General features: G+C 39.8%; 1 protein-coding gene across 3 annotated transcripts in view; it reads left to right on the plus strand.

Annotated features, from left to right (window-relative positions):
* Nucleotides 1–10,838: 10,838 nt before the first annotated feature.
* The window catches only part of col27a1b (collagen, type XXVII, alpha 1b), a 114,897-nt gene continuing 104,998 nt past the window's right edge, over nucleotides 10,839–20,737 (plus strand). For 2 of the 3 annotated variants that reach the window (XR_014030138.1, XM_081364640.1), the window contains exons 1-2: nucleotides 10,839–11,262; nucleotides 15,936–16,006. Coding sequence is in view for 2 of the 3 variants with exons in the window: in XM_081364640.1 (XP_081220766.1) it covers nucleotides 11,210–11,262; nucleotides 15,936–16,006 (124 nt within the window). In the remaining variant the exon portion in view is untranslated. The remainder of the gene's footprint in view (nucleotides 11,263–15,935; nucleotides 16,007–20,737) is intronic. The other variant, XM_081364641.1, reaches the window with a different exon arrangement.

Consider the following 20,737-nt stretch of genomic DNA (forward strand, 5'->3'; position numbering starts at 1 on the left):
TCGACAGCAATATTGCTAAATATGATTTATTAAAGATGCAATGTGATAAACATGGAGACAACGTTAGCCACAATTAGCTATAGCCTGTGGTCACTCACCAAGACACCATTCTCCTCACACCACAACTCTATCTCTCTCCTCTGTCCATTTACCCTTCCCCTTAACTCTACCTGACCCCTCTCTTGCCTAGGTGGCTCATAATTATACGGCAATGGCCCATCGTAAGAGTTTACATTAACCCCTACTGCAACCTCTTCACTGTCTGACTCCATTACGAAGAGATGATATTTACCGGCCGTTGCGTCACTTCCGATCAGAGCGTTTTTGACAGCGGAAGTAATTTTACTCACACTTTCTTTTTAAAAACTTTTTTCATGCACATTTATGATTAATTTCTTCACGCAAATCGAGTTCCTACACTATTTATCTACACGTTCATTCACAGGGATCTTCAACTTGAAAGATGGACTTTAAATACATCAGAGTGCCCTCAATAAAAAGAAATCATCAACATCAAGTTTGTTTAGTTACCTTAAAGTTAATCATAAGACAACTAGGACCCAAGTATAACAAAAAGATTGCGAAATTTTTGACTGGGTGGACTAAGCTGCTTGGATTTTATTTAAAACTTTCATTCTGCTTTTAAATATTCCCATAGCTGTAGAATCTCTCAAGAGCAGAGAGAAATAATTGAATTTATGTTTTTATATCTTATGGATCTGTAGCAGTTAAGTCATTTTAAACTGACCTCCTCATCAATTCTGAGACAGAGATGTGTAAAAATCAGTACCATTTATGTTTCTGTCAGTAACAGCACACATTTCTGAAGACTCAAAAGGAGGAATGACCTCACACTAACCCCATTTTCTTTGACTTTGGCCCAACATTACACCTTCTCACAAGTAGGATCTATGCAAATAGCTTACAGGCCTAGATGCCTGAAATGCCTCTTTGACAAATAGCCCCTTCATAGCCCCTTCTGATCCAGATGACATCATAAGCTTCCAGTGTCCGTTAATCAGGTTAAGTAAATCTGTAAACAGGGGAAAAGATACATATTTGAAAGGCAGTAAGGGTTTGTGTAAGACGAAAGTTCAAAATCACAAACCTTGAGTGAAAATATATTGTGGATTGAAGATCAAAATGCCTATCATTGTAATTAGGAATTTCAATATTCTCAACTTGTACTGTAGTCTAAAAATCTTTAAGTTATGGAAGTAGGTCAATAGTCACTGCTGGTACATTCACAATTCAGACAGTAACAACATTGCTGGGCTAGGATTCTGCCCTTTGTAGATCTACCTCAGTAGAAAGGCAGACCATCTTCCCCCCAAATGTCCTGTTTACATATGTGGAAAGGATAAATACTCCAATAGAAGTGGACTTGAGTACAGCTGTACTGTACCACAGACAGATGTTTTAGCTGTGTGGTAGGCTACTGTACTGTGCATGGGGTTTATCAAATCTTTATAGAGGCAGCAGTTCAAGTCTTAGTCTCTTTAAAAGGTGATTACTGCTGTTAGAGAGGGTTTGTGGAGTTTGATAGCAACATTTGTAACACTCATTTTGTCTCACAGTGTTTACTTAATCATAAGTCACTGTTATATGCCATTTTACTCATCTGCTTACATGGATGTGATTACATTAAAATGTACTAGTAAATCAAATTTCTAGATTCATGTGCAAACTATAAACATGTTCATGTGCTGTCTAGACATTAATGAAAATGAATGAAAATTTTACATCTCACTAATACACATCATTTGTTTCTTGGCTCTATCATATCTGTCTAAATCATACTGGATTTTTGCACAAGTTAACCTTATGAAATCCAGTATGATAAGACATAAAACCAGCAGGCTTCCATTATTATCCTCCAGAAAAGAATATATAAAAAAAAACGTATTTGGCACCTGCGCATAGATCTGTATGTTGACAGCTATAGTGAAAGGCAATTTGTATCACGTTTAAAAATCACAAGTAGGCTATGCCAATGCAGCTGATACCTGAATTATTTATACAGTTACCTAATTTTATAATCCACTTAATTGATTAAAAGATTAACCAGTGTAATGATTATGGTCTCGTGTTCCCCTGTCTTATGTTTAAGGACTTTTATGTTGAAGTGTTTTTCTCATTGCCTGCCTTGTTAGTTTCTATAGTTACCCTTGTGTGTCCATAGCAAACCTAGTTACTTCATAGTAACTAATCACTTATACATGTTCCTGGTCAGCCCCTCGTTAACCTGTGTGTATTTAAAGGAACACGCCGACTTTTTAGGACTTTAGCTTATTCACCGTATCCCCCAGAGTTAGATAAGTCCATACATATCTTTTTCATCTCCGTGTGTGCCGTAACTCTGTCTGACGCACCCACCACTAGCCTAGCTTCGCACAAAGACTGGAGGTTTTTTGTTACGTGACAGCATTAATTAAAGTTTTTTCTTTTTTTACGTTATCTGTTTTGCCACTCCAATATTAACTGTCACCGTTCAAATTAATGTTTGGCATAGACTAAGTTATGTGTGTCATGTGCATCATGAGTGTAAGACTAAAATTACTAGGTAATTATTCCCTCATAGCATGAATAAAACTCTCAATAGGTGAAACTGGCTGTGTCTATAGATGTGTCTACACAACATTATAATATTATTTTCTAAATAATTTTGAATTTATCATTATTATTTTAAATTGTTATTGTTCCTGGTTCAATAAGAAACTCTTGTAAGAAAGTAGCAGTGCCTAGGACAGACTTAAAGAATCACCTAAGGTATAAAAAAACCCACAATCTATTCCTGTTTACAAGAAATAAGCCTGCTCTCGAGCAGGTTTGAGCTTATGGACCTGTTGCTATGACAGCAACTCTGGGATGATCTTCGAAGAACCTAACAATCCTGGATCATATAAAATTGTCGACAGTAAAATCCAGATAACCGAGTAATCCACATAGGAAGAATGGGCCCCTGATCTGGTGTTGTCCGTTCTGGTTGTATCATGTGCGTTCTTTTCCATATCGTTTGAAAGGCCTTGGAGAAATTTGAAAGGTTTGCCTATTCTGGGAATATTCTTGTCCATTTAGAAGCAATGGCTCACACTGCAGTCCAGAGGAGTCAAATAACCTTAAGGCGTTGTATATATTTCTGAACAACTTTTTCCCCTCATCTGTTCTGGAATGTTCTTTGATTGTGGTAATGTGTTGAAGCTTTGTGCTGACGACTTATCTCACACAAAAAGTTTCACTATTTGCAAGTTGCAACTTTAATTCAAAATGACAGGTTGCAATCAAGCCTTGCTGTGTTAATCTCCTAAATCCAATTACAAACTCTAACCTGCCTGGTTGTAATGCAGAGTGGTTCAGAAACAATAGAGAGAAGGATCCAAATGTAGTTAGATGACATTTGTCAACAAATAATACCAAAAGTAAATCCAGGAACATGAGATGAAGGCAAAAACAGAAATCCAGACACGACAGGAAAACAAAGTTATTTGTAATTAATTAAACATTAATGCCAAACAAAGGCAAAACTGAACTGAACAAAACTGTAGGTTTCTCTAACTTTGGCTAAGGTCCATATTAATAACTCAACCTTAAGAAACCACTGCTCACTAATTAGAACGTATTACTTCACTGTAAACCTGTTTCCTGAAAAAGTGGGAACGAGATGCTGAGCTTGATTCAATGCTCTGGGAACATTTTTGTGTGACCAGCTGTGAAATGTGTGTAACAGGTCAATGGACTTCGAACTTTTATAGCTTCGGACAGTGACATCATCAGAATGCACGCTCATCAGAGGCTATAATTATATGTGCCACAGGTGAATCGTCAGGTATAATTTTGTCTGAAGAGCAGTCCTTGGACATGCTCAGTGCGGCAATGAAGCGCAGCATCTCTTTCCTGCTTTTTCAGGGAACAGGGTTACAGTGAAGTAATCCGAGACGTTCCCTTTCAAAGCTACACTTATTGCTGCGCTTGGTTCAGTGCTCTGGGAAAGAAAATACCCACGTCGCCTCACTGGAGGTGTCTGGACCCCTCACGTTTTGTGTAGTGTGTAATCACAAGAATGCGAAAGGTCTCAGACATGAGCTTGTGATGTTGATGTGTGAAGGACGTGTGAGCCCGGAGTGGCATGAACATCCAAACTGTAAAATCTTATGAATGTGTGTGAAGATGACCAGGCTGCCGCATCACAAACATGCTGCAGGGGCATCACCCACCAAGGCTAAGGAAGATGCGACCCCCCTGGTAGAATGAGCCCTGAAGCTTGATCATGTGCCTCATAGGCAAGTCAAGTCACCTTTATTTAAATAGCGCTTTTAGCATCAGGCAATAGCATTCCTCACCCAATGTGAAATTGTATGTTTTGTGATGGCCTGTTACAGCCCCCATGACAAACGACTAGTTGGTCTGATTTACCCACTGGCTAGTGCGGTGGACGTAGGCCTGAAGAGCACGGACTGGACACAGTCTGTGAAATTTCTCCTTATTTGGCATTGTGAACAGTGGAGGAAAGAAGGCCTCAAAAGTGACCAGATGTATGGTTGAGGAAGGAACCTTAGGCAGGTAGTCAGGATGAGGATACAAAATTGCGTTCACCATTCCTGGGGCAAAGTCTAAGCAGGATGACAAGACAGACAGAACTTGCAAATCCCCAATTCTTTTCAAAGAAGTGATACCAATAAGAAAAACATCTTTAAAGTCAGAAGCTTGTCAGGCGCTGACTCTAGAGGTTAAAAGGGGGTCTCTACCAGCCTCTCAAGGACTATAGCTAAGTCCCATGAAGGGATATTTGTTCTAACAGAGGCCTCAGTCGCCTGGCCCCACGAACGAAGCAGGCGAGCAGAGGATTCTTCCCGAGTGACACCCGACCCCGTCAATCAAGGTGTGGCAAGCCGATAAAGCGGCCACATAAAACCCTGAGAGTGGCGGGGCATGTGCCTTCTGACAATTGTTCCTGAAGTAAGTCCAGAACTGAAACAATCTGGCAGCTAACTACAGTATATCTGCATTACGTGCAGTGCACCACCTTCCAAAGACATCCCATTTATTGGAATAACTACTTCTAGTGAAGGGAGTCCTAGCACTGAGAAGGGTCTCTATAACTTCAGATAAAAGTGACCCTCAGTCGATACCCTTTAGGGGCCAAACATGAAGGTTCCACAGCTCGGGCCGGGGATTTAATAACGTCCACTGTGCTTAAGACAGAAGGTGCCTCCTTTCCACTATCGCCCAGGGCAAGCCGTCGAGGAGAGATGTTATTTCAGAGAACCAGACTCTGTTTGGCCAACGCAGCGCTATCAGTAAGAGGCAAGACCCTTGTTGGCGAGGTCTGGCTAGGACTCCCAGTACCAGAGAAACCAAGAGAAACGCATACAGGCGCATTTTGGGCCTGTCTATTCAGAGGCGAAGATGTCCATCGTATGGTCTGCATCTGCATGTCTGCATCGTAAAATCTTTCCCAGATTTGTTTCACTACCTCGGGGTGGAGTTTACACTCTCCCATTGGTTTTCTCTGTCTGAACAGTAAATCTGCTACCACATTCAGATGTCCAGGGAAAAAGACTACTTTCAGTGACAGGAGCTTGTCCTGAGCCCAAAGCGCCATGGTGCGCAGCACAGCGCAGCACCAGCCTGACCTGCCACTTGAAACGCTTTCCCCAATAGCGTTGAGGTGGTTCTGCATGGCTTAGTGGAGAGAGTTGGTTTCTTTAATGACGATGCCAAACCAGGTGAAAGATAGCTCATGAGCGTCTCTTCGACCTGTAGCATTATCGAATACTCCCGTGCCTTCGCACCCACGATTGTCAAATATGTCGACGCCAAAGGCGCAAAGACACAAGAAGTATATGGTTTCCCCCATGAAAGAGATAACTCGTCATGGAGGTCTCCAAAGAAGGGGAGAGACCTCTCCTGTCTATCTTCCAGTTTAGAGCGTTTGGGAGTCTCTTATTCGTGTGGCCAGTCTAGCTGTAACCTGGCCACCGCGCGAGTAATTCCTTTATCATCACATGAGGTAGGTAGGCGACTCGTAATCCATACCGGATTCAAGAGATTCGTCGTCCTCCACCCGAGCCGAAGAGGCGCCGGACCTGTCTCTCACCCCTCAGCAAGATCTATATGGGAGCCCCATGCTGGCCCTTGGAAGTAAGCAAAGCGAGCACATAGCATCTTAACCGTGAATAATTCACAATGCTCGCACCTGCCCTGATCCAGCGCAAGGGCAGCATGCTCCTCCCCCAAACAAACAAAGCAATACTGTGTGTGTCGCATTCAGACATGGACCGTAAACACGGAGGCACAGACCGTTTGCTTTGCACATTGCTCATTTTCGCTTGTTTGACTTGCATTGCAGTAAAATTAGATGGTGTCAGTGTGATTTTAAAGCCATGTTTTGCTGCTATGTCACATAGACGACCTGCTTGAAGGATGCTTGAAGGAAGAAGTGTCTTTTAGGCTACTTTGTAATTTCAAAAATCAAAGATATTAGCAACTTTTACTCTCTACTTGACTACATTTTTGAACAAGTATACTCTTTGCTCCAATACATTTGTGAAGAGTAATGCAATTACTCATTACATATTGCATGGAACCTAACTTTTTCTGCAGCAGTTTACTGCTGCTACAAAGAAGCGATATCACCATCTACAGGGCACTGGAGGTACTATAACTTGTGTTTCACCCTTGCTCATCCAAACTTGTCAACAATCGCAGGTGTTTCATATATGAGATGAGGCCAAAACCAGCACGTCCAGTGCAAGTAGGCTTTGACTATTTCTTTTTACTTATAAGAAAAAATGTAGGGCGGTACTTGATTTTGTCCATCAGGAATTGATCGTTGTGGTTTGCTATTGCTGTGATCTCATGTGAGTGAAAGGTTGTCCTGCCCTCGCACCAGCAAACACATCATCAGAGAAAAAAAAAAAAGATGTTGAAGTGGGAGGGGGAAGACATTTTGATTTAAGATTAAAAGGGCACATTATTTAAATAAATAAATAAATATGTGCACAGATAAACCACTTATAATAAACACTGCAGAATTCCATATAAAATAAGAATTGTCCATTTTAATTTCATAGTGACTTAAAGGCATACTTCACCCAAAAAGAAAAATTCTGTCATCATTTACTCACCCTTCCATACAATTCGTCTAAAACTTTATTCAATTTCTGTATTAGGCTATTAGCTGAGTGCTATACTGACTTCAAAAACTTGAAGCATTGTTAATTTCATTTTTATTTCATATTTTTGATATGTATTAATATTTGATATGTAATATGCATATTTTTGTCCTCATGGTCACAGACACGGGTCGGAGATGCATTTTACAAAGCTGAGTAGCCTACTCACTAAAAACCGCGTCACTCACAGATCTTCATTTCATGCTCATTCCTATTTCGATTAAAGGCACAATATGTAACTTTTTTGCTTTAAAATTAGCAAAAATCACTATATCTATGTTATATATTTTTTTTAGTTGTGTACTTACATTATCCCGACTGTTTCCAACAACTTTCAAACCAGGAGAAATTGTAATTAAATTTTTAGACATGGCACGTTTCTTTATTTCCGGTTTGTCGCAGTCAATGGCGTCATATCCGCGTTGTCCCTGGTTTCCGCCATGATTTCCGCTCGTACTGCCATGGTAACCAGAGCTATGAGCAGAGCCCTCTGATTAACCAAAGCGACAGACGCAGACAACTGTGGAGTTCGCAATGTCTATTTGCACGCTGTTGTTGTTTCGTTCAAACATTATGGACTATGGCAAGCAGACTTTGGATAAAAAAGGAGAACTAAAACGAGAATCAATATCAGCGCGGTGTTTTCGAGATGCCTAGAGCTCCCATAGACATATAAACGAGAGCTCCACGTCCGAGATTTCGACCGCTCCTACATGAACTTTATTAAACAGGTGAGCACATTTACATAAAACTAATCAATGTAATATAGTTCAACAATGATAAAATGTTAGAATATGATCTGTATGTTATTCTAATGTTGATCTAGCTTACTGCTAGTCACATACAAACAAACTAATACATACATTTCAACACATTCAAATGCAGTTTAGTGTGCTAGTGTAGGCTAATGTTAGACCAATCCGACAACCAATAGACGACAACATTCATAATTCTTAGCATGTGTTGCGTCATCAAACTACGCCTTTGTTATTGTAAAGAGTTTAGCGACCCCTAGTGGAGACAAATTCCATACTGTGGCTTTAAAGGAAATGCTGATATGGGGGAATCAATTCATTTCCATAGTTTAACCAATTCAGGGCGATTTGAGGCACACTCACCATGATTCACGAAGCAGGCATACCCCTTTTGGCGGGCATACACTGTGTGATTTTCGTCCGATTTTGAGCCAAATTCTGACTCGTGCGACTCTTTTTTGGGTCGGGCCGGGCCGATTTTCAGCTTTGTTGTGCGTCGTTTGTCATGCAGTGTTCGTGCAGTGTGCAGGGGGAAACGAGAGGCGATTAACCTCTCCCAGCAATCGGATGGTCAGATGAATTTCTGGCAATTTCTGGCAAATTTTGGTCGCTCCTTGTGACTATATCGCACAGTTGAAGCAGAACTACGAACCGATTGCCCTAAACTCAGTGTTTTTTCCCCTCACTGCGCCTGCGCGAAAACAGAAGTTTCATCGATCTGCTGCTGCTGCTGCAAAAAAAAAAAAAACGAAAAGAGGGAGATCTTCTGTAGTTCAAACTAGCTACAAATTACTGTTGCTTGCCTCCAGTTCATGTTGCAAAATGGATTTACCATTACCCACTTTTTCCAAGCCACTACCTGCGGTAGCCTACACTTTGCCTCTTTTATTAATTTGATTAATGTTTTTGAAATAAAGCTGTTTTTAATTTTCATTGATGAATTGTTGTAATGTTTGGACATATTATAGACTGTTAATAATTAATGATATGCCTATAATTCATTGTAATCGACCTAAATGTTTTAGACAATTTTCAATGAGGAGGAGTACCCAGCAAACACATTTACGCTGTGGCAACGTCTGTGGCACGTTGCATTTCTTCTATGGCAACGTCGCTGTCTACGTGCTCGCAACATTGTAACAACGTAATGTTTTATACTTCTGCGTCGGACCTACGCCGAAGCCTCTGGTTTTCATTTATACTTCTGCGTCGTTGTCCGCGTTGACGCGCAATTACACGTTTGCAGAGGGAGCATGTGAAACCCGAGGGAGGGGTTCTAGCAGACCAATCACAGCGCTTGTGTCCGCGTAGAGTTGACGCGTTGTTACATTTTTGGAGAGGTGCACGTCAGGGTATGCCGAAGGGTACGCGCGCTACACACAGCCTACGACGTAGCTATGGCGTGAGTTTGACGCAGAAGTATAAAACAGGCTTTTAAAATAGTGTCGTCTCCTCCTTGGCTGCCTGAAGGTTCGTCTCCGCCCTGGCCGCCTGAAGGGTCGTCTCTGCCCTGGTCGCCTGCACAGCCTGCTCCTCCCTGGTCCTCCGCCTCCGCTCCACTCCCTCCTGGAAAATTTCAGAGCGTCTGGAAGCCGCTCCTTTGAGGGGGGGCTATGTAACGGTCACCAGCTGGAGTGCCCTTGAGTGCCACCAGAGGGCACTCCAAACCAGACTATCATATTTCACTCACAAACTACATTTCCCAGAACTCACTGCCCGGACTCATCAACACTCATTATCACATTCACCTGTGTCTTATTATCTTGTATAGTTCACCCGTTATAAGCCTGGTTCACCCCTTCACTCACTGCGAAGTTTTGTTTAGTGTCACACTGCAACTCCAAGCGTTTTCTTGGTTTTCGGATTTCTTGCCTTTTCCTTGGATTACTCTCTTGCCTCTGACCCCTGCCTGTCTTGTTTTTGTTTTGTTTTGTTTTGTTTTGTTTTGTTTGTTTGGACTGTCTACCTGTGTTTTGACCCATTGCCTGTTTATTGGATTACGTGTCTGGATTGCTGCATTTGGATCCTCTACCCTCGTGTCTCAGAGCGGTTCATGACAGACATAATGTAGCCTAATATATAATGCACTTCATGTTGTTGATAACAAAGAATGGAATATATTTTCTCACTCTTTGTATTCTTATATCAATATGGGATATGGCACAAGAATTTCCTATTCAAATCAATGTGATAAACAAGTTAGGTCACAAGCAATCGAAAAGTAATCGAAAAGTATAGATACTTTATTGTTGTGGGTGAGGGTAATAATATAAAAATAAGAGTAAGTGTACAATCAGGTATAAAAAATAAAAATAAATAAATTTTAAAGGCTTTAAAGCCCACACACTTTTAAAGATTTTACTGCTTTCTTTTTTAAAGATTCTAATAATACTGGCTGTGTGCAGCCTATATTCAGTCAGCAAAACCATAAAGTCGGGATATGTATTAGCAGCATTGAATGTGAAATTTGAGTAAATAACAAAAGTAAATAAATTAAATAAAAGCACTTTTCATTCTCTTAAGAATATTCAGCGAAGCCCAATATATTTTCTGGGACTTCTTTAACTGTGGACTTCCTTATTAATGCACTGAAAAAAAAGACTTTGTAATTGCTTTAAATACATAAAAAGTTTTATTTCTTCTTGTTGAAAGTTAAATAACCCTTACAAGACAGACTTTCACAGGAGCAAATGCCCAAATCTGCATGGAAGTGCGATGAGGGGACTAATGCTCCACATCTGTGATAAATTAAATATAGGCTACATATTGGCTTAATTTATTTATTTATTTCGACGAAAGCGAAAATAAACGCGTCGGTTTGGAAAGACACACCTTCCATTGAATCCCTTCTAGTTTCCAGAGCGAAGTGTTTCTTCCTCATAAGACAGTTGAGGGCGACAGAGGGAAATATGCTTCCAGTGTCTCAAATCTTCAGCATGCCTACTAAGTACTTGAGATTCGGCGACTTGACTAAACGCTTGTACTTCACTTCAGCAAACGATGTCTGTGCCTCTTTGGACTTAACTTTCTAGTTTTCAGCATCATCGGATCTATTACTGTCAGATGGAAAAGTCTGCATTGCGCCTCGCAGGTTTCTCTCTTTGGAAAGCACTACATTTGTCAATTGGGAAAGACTACGGCATGTAGTGTTGTAATACAGTGGTGCATTAAGACCTTCAGCAGTTATTAAGGGACGTTGTGATATGGAAGTAAATCAGCAGCAACTCTGTCATGTCTTGACTGCAGCAAACACTCCCGAGGAAGAATGAAGTAAGCGCGATGGAGCCGGACAATGCCCCGAACTCCAGACTCAAAGCAGCTGGAGTCGGGGGGTGAGTAACGTCATGACAATAGATAGATAGATTTCACACAAATGTTAAATGGGTCATAAATTAGCCTGTTGGCTGTCAGCTCGGTTACATAAGGAAGAATGAGTTCGCGAAGGGAGGTCCGTTATGATGTCCATTCTAAAGTTTGGGGAAACTTGATGAATGAATGGGACATGCAGAGAAAACGTGTTTAACTTTTTGAACAGCATTCTATCAGAACCAGAAGTAAAGAATTGTTTTGAGCAAAATATACCTATTTGTTTTAGATTAACTTTTTTTTTTTACTGATTTAATGAATTAATTGCTTTAAATTGTGTTTTGTAACCAGTGGTTAGTTGTTTTTTAGTGTCCTGCTCAGCTGTTTTGTCAGGAGGCTATTTACTATAGTATTTCAATTGTTTCCCAGTAAAATACCTCAAATCAAACAAGATCGGTTCGCTTGAGAAACTAAAATGTGTAACACACTTTTTCAGTGAACTGTAAAAATTGTAGGCTAATACATTTTTTACCTCGTTTGGCAAACTTTTTTTTTTTCCTTATTTTAAGCAAAGTTATCTGACAGCATTTTGTGAGGTAGCCTATAATTTAAGAAAAATAGTTAGTTTATTGATAGATTGATTGTGTTTTTCTCCAGATCCATGTTTGGTGTTTCTCTAGCCTAAGTTTTCTCATTTGTATAACTGGCATAGAGTGATCAGTTGTTACAGATCTTGATTGCATTTGTATACAATTTCCATTTTATATACTTTATTAGGGGTGAAATCTTGTGTTTAGATTAGTGCTGTCTCTCTCTTGCACTCCCTGAACTGTATCATTGTCCATGCAAGTGTTTAGTTCTTGTGGCTATGACAAAAAATGCTGACTAAAGTAAAATACAAAATTTGGTCACGAATGGCATTCCCACATCCACAGTGTCAGCACATGGGGGCAGAAAAAGAATATATAACTGAACACCATAGTGACGGAGAAGTCTTAAGATGTCATGTAAATCCACCTTTGCCTATTGTCATAGAATCAACCATTTTCGCTGCATAGTGCAAATTGATCAACACTCATTAAAAATACCTCAATATATCTGCACTCGTCAATCCATTTCTTGGAGTCTCCATTAGAATTTCAGTGACACTGCAGGACCATCTAGACCACCCCTAATTCACAATTTTTTCTTTCATGTTTCTTGGGTGATAGATCAAATTTAAGAATTTAAGAAGAATCAACTCATATTGGATCTGCACTAACCTAAATATTGAATTATGAATTATAGTCAATGAGTGCATTGAATCATTGACCATAATTCAATGCACTCATTTTAGTTTATCGGTTTTTGATTGATTTAAGAGCTTTTAGAATGAAGCTCTCAGAATTTCCTCGCCTTGGCATACTGAGAGGAAACACTCACTTTCTATATGGAGCATCGCAAATTTTTGGTATCCAGGCAGATGATAAGCTTTGACTGCCTACTGAGCAGAAACAGCTGTTAGGGCTTTACAGTAAATACTGCTGCTGCTGCCAATTGTTACTGGGACTACAGGCAGATGGAGCATTGCTTTTGGACACTGACTAGACTGATAATTTAGATGGATGTGATGATGCTTTAGTGTAGAATGGAACAATGTGATCCCAATACTTTGTTTTCTTTTGGTAGCGGAGAGAAAAAAAGATCAGTGGCAAAGAGTTTTTGGTTCTTTGGTTTGACCTTTCATGGGTTTTAAATAACTCTCTCAGAGGCCTTGTTGTTTTCTCAGTGTTGCAATACACTACTGTTGGACCTTTAAGCTGCTTGTCACTCATTGTCATTTGAGAGATTGGACACATAACATAAACTTTGAAAACAGATTTCTAGTCAGTATGCATGTGGGAAATAAATGTTTGAACTTTATTAAACTCTTAGGATATACACTACCATTCAAAAGTTTTGGGTCAGTGAGATTTTCTTTTTAAATGTAAAAAAATAAAAAAATATTTTATTTATAAATGTAATATTTATTCAGCAATGGTGCATTAAAGGGGACCTATTATGCAAAATTCACTTTTACTTGGTGTTTGAACATAAATGTGTGTCAGCATGTGTGTACGCAACCACATATACACAATGTGTGTACGCAACCACATAATGGTAAAAATCCACCCACTCATTTTTATTAATCCCCATTCATAAGCAGTGTCTCAGAATAAGCTGTTTTCAGTTTCTATGCAATGTGATGTCACATACGCTTAGGCCCTGCCCACAACTGCTGATGGACTCTGCCCTATTAGAATAGACTCCGCTCTGTGTGAGCTGTACACAGTCCGCCATGTTTATCTCCTCGCCAGAGCATTTTACAGCAGCATTCAAGTAAGACATGTATTCTTATCAAAGCTACTAAAGTTTATTCAATCAAGAGCAGTGAGTGATTTTCTGTTTTTCTTTTGTTATTTTATTCAGGCCATCCTTAAAAATATTTTGGTTTGCCGTAACAGCAAAAAAAAAGAAAAAAGGGTCGGTAGGTAGGTCTATATATTTATATATATAAAAAATATATATCTAAAAAAGTATATTTTTTTTATAAAAAAAAAAATCGGGGGTCGGGGGAGAACATTTTTCACCGATGTCTAGGGGCTGTTTACACCAGGCCACTTCATGCGTTTTCTCAGATCGGATTGCAATCTGATTTATCCAAACGATTCCATACACCTGGTTACATAGGCTAAATATGTGGGGGGGGGGGGGGGGGGGGGGGGGGTTTGCGGATAGCCTATAAATCCGATCTTCAATTCCCGCTATATGCAGATTTAATGGAGTGCACGTCACCGAAAGCAACAGTTATGAGATACATTATTTTATTGATCATCAGCTAAAATTTCTGAATCAAAGGCCGCAATAAGAGAAAGCGGAAACAGCCCTGGTAAGATCATTTCGTTTCTTTACATTTAATGAAGATGATTGTGTGTTAAGCGTCTGCGACCTACTTTCACTTTGATTTGCGATAGCACGTTGATGCTCAGCTTCTCATCTGCGGCGATGCGTGTTGCAGTAGCGTCGTCATATCTGACTAAAACATGACATATAGCCTATAACACGCTCTCACATGTTTATTTTTTAATAAACCATATTCAACAACATATAAAAATGAAATAATCTTTAGAGTAAAGCCGCAGCCATCATTACCAAGCAAGCGAGAACCATTGACAGAGAATGAAACGAAGCGAACTTAGCCTACAGGCTGTAGTGTGACATGCATAAACCAATGGTGTAAACATAATCATAGATGACGCGCCACGGGTTTTTATTTAAAAGAAAGAATGCAGCTTATGTTTGTATGTAGGTCTAGGCAATTTATATTCACAATACTTAATAACTAATATTATTTTATTGCATTTGTATTAGTTGTTTGAAGAGTTAAAAAAAAAATCGGTCGGTCTTAACGCATTTTACAACCGGCAAGTCGGTCGGACAAAAAGGGAAAATAAATAAATAATTGGGTCGGTACTAAATTGACAGGGTCGGTCGGGTTACGGCAAACAAGAATATTTTTAAGGATGGCCTCATATTAACGTCATATATAGCAGAAGGTACTGTATATTACACTGCTTTCACTTTAATACTCAGCTCTAATATACACATGCAATTTCTTTACTTACTATTTACATTCACAGACATAACCGACTGTGTTCATGTGAACTTTGTGTTTTTTACATAACCTTGTGTGTGTTATTGACAGTTTGAGCACAATAAGACGTGAAAAAGTACATAGTTTAATAATCACAGGACGCTCTGTCTGACATCCAGCTTTCTGTGCGGGTGCTTCGGGTGTGCGCACTCAGAAAACCATATATCAGAAGTTTAGACTGATAAGGCTTTAAAAAGCATGCCGATAATAAACTTTCATGATGATGAATCACTGCAATGTCACGTGAGTGTGACCGCGATAGAGATGATAATCAAAAACAAACAGATGTTTTAATTTTTGGCAGAGTAATCCAATACATGAGCGGTACAGGCTTTGCCCTCTTCTGGAAAGCAGGGTGGGGAGCAGCAACTCATTTGCATTTAGAGATACATGCACGAAAACAGCATGTTCTTTCTATCCATTAAAAAATGCTAAAATGCATAAATTTTCACAAAACAATATTAAGCAGCACAACTGTTCTCAACATTGATAATAGAAATGTTTCTAAAACTTAGAAATGTTTCTTGAGCACCAAATCTGCATATTAGAATAATTTCTGAAGGATCATCTGGCACTAAAACTGCACTAATGATGTCGAAAATTCAGCTTTGCATGTATACATTACATTTGAAAAAATATTAGAACAGAAAACAGTTATTTTAAATTTTCACGTTATTGCTGTTTTTATTGTATTTTGATTAAATAAATGCAGCCTTAGTGATTGATCATAAGTCTTCTTTAAAAAGTAATATTAATAAATACACTTTTGAATGGTATTGTGTAAACCAGTTTTATTTTAAATTCATTGTCTGGGGTAGTTCTTCTGTGGTTCAAATTTGATAAGGCATAACATTAATATTGGCAGAAAAATTACTGGAAATTAATTCATATTACTAAGGTGTATCTACTGTTGATATTAATGCTTGAGCTGTGATGTTGCTTGGAGGCATTGTAAAATCACAAATCAATTTCAACTAAATGTTGATTTGGTCAGTTTGTAACTGTAATTCATGTTTTTTTTAACAGGAGAGCTGTCTTTTTCTGCATGGTTCTTTACTGTACATGCTGTCTGAGGTTTTCACAAGCACAGTCTGCAGGTAAGTGATTTTCATTCATATATTTTTTAAAACCTGTATATTTTCTAACACAATTTTAGTGCCTGATCAGCATGCAAACTATGCTTATGTTCACTTTCACCATGGTCTTGACATCTGTGTCATAACCCTGTACGTTACATGAGCACATGGGTTCATTGAAGTCCAAAGACCTCACACTGCCTTGCAATAAAGTTTGAGGATACTTGACAGGACTTGGATAAATAGACCTCTAATGTTACAACCCATTGGAGTTTTCCATGAGTCAGAGGTGAAAGAGGCTATAGGTACTTAGTTTTTAAGAAGCAGTATGCTCCGTATTTGCCAGTGTTAACAATATTCAGATGATATATGGAGCAGCCTTTGATCAACAACATATGACTGGTCTGAGTCTGTTTATTTTTCTATAGTAAATCAGAAGCCATTGCTTCTGTGATTCTATATGCTTTGTGTTTGATTCCAACCTCATTTGAATGGCATTGTGCCTGTCACTGACTGAGTCTGCTTACTGTAGTAGTTTTGAATATTGGACAGATCCTGTATTTACTTCTAGCATAAATAATGCTGGTGGTCTATTCCTGCAATATACAACTGTCAATTCAAATGAGGTATTGTGCTTTGTAAAGATTCATTGAAATTACAGCACTGAGCATGACATAAAGAACTAGCATGTGCACTTTTTAAGATGTTAAGATGTACATGTTTGTTTCAATCAAGTGGTCTAAACTTACTGATTCTCATTCAAGGTGTGTCTAGATTTCCCACATCTGCTTTGACCAGATTTAATGTGGTGGGTGGTTCATAACATCTGTCACATTCAGTCTAACTCATTCATGTACACATAACATGTGGTGCTTCTGTGTCAAACATTAATAAAATGCAACAGCCATCATGTTTTAAACAAGTCATGAAAGGTGCCTTTGTTCTTGAGTGTATGTTTGATGTTTTTACCATATGTTAAACAGTCCATATAGCACATTTTCCCTCTGCTGGCTGAGATTTATCCAGGTATCCGCTGCATGACTTATGATCAAGTCATCTTTGTGAGCCGTTGCTGGATAGTTTCTGGAATTCTTCTCTAGCCTTTGCTCTTATCTTAAAGTATGGTTTCCTGGGTATGACATTCCACTTTCCACTGACATTTCATTCTGACGTAACGTCCTGTTGCCCTTTAAGTTATGATAGATTTCACCTTGCTTCTGGTCTAGTGATCTACACACTTTACTGTCCCATTTCAAATGCATCTACTGACTTAAACAAACTGACATTATTAGATGAGAAGGGAACCGAACAGAGCTGGACAATGACATCACTGATATCTACAGAGCTGCTTTATAGCTGAATTGAACTCATTTCATATTTGATTATCTTTACACAGTTATTGAACAAAACTGGATCAACATTGAACTGACCTTAGCTGAACAATGACACTATTTTCTTTTTAGAGATGCTTTACAGCAGAATTAAACTGTTTGCATCATTGAATCATTATTTTCCTGTTGATCCCTGTAACGCTGCTTTGAAATAAACTGTATTGTATAAAGTACTAATTAAATAAAGGTGGCTTGACTTGACTTGACTTAACTCCATGGAACATTAGAGTCTGTAACAGGGCTCTTACTTTGACTTTTACATTTTCGTCCTGACTATGGCTTCCACCTAATAGTCGACTAAACATTAGTTGACAAGAAGAGGCTTAGTCGACCAAATTTGAATTAAGTTAGTCGCAAAAAAAGGAAGTGGCGAAGTTACACAGTCCGTAATGGACAGATCGTTAACAATGCTAGTCCGGATGTGGTAATTTTGTCGGGCTGGAAATCCAAACACTTGACTTTCATTTATTGACCTCAAACATGGTTTATTATTTGAAACATGTAAGTAGTAGCCTTAGTTAGTCACTTTACATAGCTGCTTACTCAAACGTTAACCTAGATTAATGTGTGCTATTATTAGCCGCATATCCAAGTGTTCATGCAGAGTGTGGAAGATAAATTAGTATTGCATGCTAAACTTAAAGGGATACTTCAGGATTTAGCATTAAGCTTTGTATTAGTAGAAAACCTGTAGTATTTTCGAATTACCATGCTTTCCACCCTCATATCCCCCTGAGACAAGAGATTTATGTATTTTTTTGTCTGGAAAAAAATCCTCCGATGACGCAAAAATCGTCATTTTGCGTCATCGGAGGATTTTCTGGCCAGAGGCTAAAGACTACAGCCAGTAGATGGCGTTGTTCCGCATGTTTTCAGCCCGCCCATAGAGGGAGGGATCTCACTCACAGAATGTACACAGTGTCAGCCGTCTTTCTTTGGAAGCTAAGCTAGCAGGCTCTTGTTCTGTGGAGAAAGCTGAATAGTAGGAGAAAGCTGAGTAAGTAGGGGTTACCATCCTCCTTTTCCCGGACTTGTCCGGCGGGCGAGATCGTTCAAAATGTACGGGATTCAGCTTTTGCGTTCTGCGGTCGCCATTCATTGTTTACATGCACACCTTTTGTTTCAATCTAACTGAATTCATTCTGATTGGTGAATCTGAATGTAGTGTTTACATGAACGCTAAACAAGTGATCGCTTGATGTGCGTTTTACCATAGCTAAGAAAATTCCCGCTCCTCTGTGAGAGATACGTGACCGGCGCGTCTCAGTAATGACGCCACCGGCCTCGCGCCGTTCTCCCGCGGCCGTCAGCCTCGTCCTGCTCGCCACAGTAAACATAATGAATGAATGGCGACTGTAGAACGCAAAAGCCGAATCCCGGACATTTTGGGCGATCTCTAAATCCCTGGCAAACTCATCTCGTAGGCTAGCCTTGTTGTTTGTTTTCAACTGCGCTCCCTTACCGGTAGTCGTGGCCTCCTAAGGCAGCGAAGCAAGTGCATTCTGGGAGTTGTTGTCTTTCAGCCACATAAGCCAAAAATACATTTTCTGGGTTTTCTCAGTCTAGAAAGCTCCAAATTAAATTTCTTCTACTTAAATGACCTATTTTAAATACACATTCATCTTCCCAGAGGTGAAGTATCCCTTTAAGGTGCATTTCTCTCTAAATGCGCATCCACTATACTGTGGAGATGATGAGTTTGTGTGGTCAACTTTACCTTGGAGAGTTATTGGAATACTTCTCTAGCTGTTGCTTTTAGTGGTAAGTATGATTTCCAGGGTATGACATTCCAATTTCCACTGACATTTCATTGTGACATTGTTCATCTTTTGAACCGACACAGACTCAGAAATCACTAGTTTATTAATAAATTGTTAACATTTTCAGGTAGTCTCCTTGCTGTTTTTTCCAACACATTCATAATCATTACTTTTGCCGGTGTGCTGTGGCAAGCTTTATATATAAAGCAGTATCAGTATCTGGTGTGAGTGACCACCATTTGCATCACGCAGTGCAACACATTTCCTTCGCATAGAGTTGATCAGTTTGTTGATTGTGGCCTGTGGAATGTTGGTCCACTCCTCTTCAATGGCTGTGCGAAGTTGCTGGATATTGGCAGGACCTGGAACACGCTGTCGTATACGCAGATCCTGGGCATCCCAAACATGCTCAATGGGTGACATGTCCGGTGAGTATGCTGACCATGCAAGAACTGGGATGTTTTCAGCTTTCATGAATTGTGTAAAGATCCTTGCAACATGGGGCCGTGCATTATCATGCTGCAACATGAGGTGATGGTCGTGGATGAATGGCACAACAATGGGCTTCAGGATCACGTCACGGTATCTCTGTGCATTCAAATTGCCATCAATAAAATGCACCTGTGTTCGTTGTCCACAACATATGTCTGCCCATACCATAACCCCACCGCCACCATGGGCCACTCGATCCACAACGTTGACATCAGCAAACTGCTCACCCACACGACGCTATACACGCTGTCTGCCAACTGCCCTGTACAGTGAAAACCGGGATTCATCCATGAAGAGAACACCTCTCCAAAGTGCCAGACGCCATTGAATGTGAGCATTTGCCCACTCAAGTCAGTTACGATGACGAATTGCAGTCAGGTCGATACCCAGATTAGGATGGCGAGCATGCAGATGAGCTTCCCTGAGACGGTTTGTGCAGAAATTCTTTGCTTATGCAAACCGATTGTTGCAGCAGCTGTCCGGGTGGCTGGTCTCAGACGATCTTGGAGGTGAAGATGCTGGATGTGGAGGTCCTGGGCTGGTGTGGTCACATGTGGTCTGGGGTTGTGAGGCCAGTTGGATGTATTGCCAAATTGGTAGAGAAATTAACATTCAAGTCACAGGCAACAGCTCTGGTGGACATTCCTGCAGTCAGCATGCCAATTGCATGCTCCCTCAAAACTTGCGACATCTGTGGCATTGTGCTGTGTGATAAAACTGCACATTTTAGATTGGCCTTTTATTGTGGCCAGCCTAAGGCACACCTGTGCAATAATTATGCTGTCTAATCAGCATCTTGATATGCCACACCTGTGTGGTAGATGGATTATCTCTGCAAAGGAGAAGTGCTCACTAACACAGATTTAGACAAATTTATGAACAATATTTGAGAGAAATAGGCCTTTTGTGTACATAGAAAAGTTCAGCTCATGATAAATGGGGGCAAAAACAAAAGTGTTGCGTTTATAATTTTGTTCAGTGTATATAATTAATATCATAAGCATCCGATTAGTCAACTTATAGCTTAAATGAGTGACTACTAGTCAACTAGAAAAATCTTTAGTCTGGGGCAGGTGATCAGTCCTGATCAAAGGCCTCGTTTACACTAC

This window comes from Scardinius erythrophthalmus, assembly GCF_964197995.2.
Source record: "Scardinius erythrophthalmus genome assembly, chromosome: 5".
NCBI lineage: Eukaryota > Metazoa > Chordata > Actinopteri > Cypriniformes > Leuciscidae > Scardinius > Scardinius erythrophthalmus.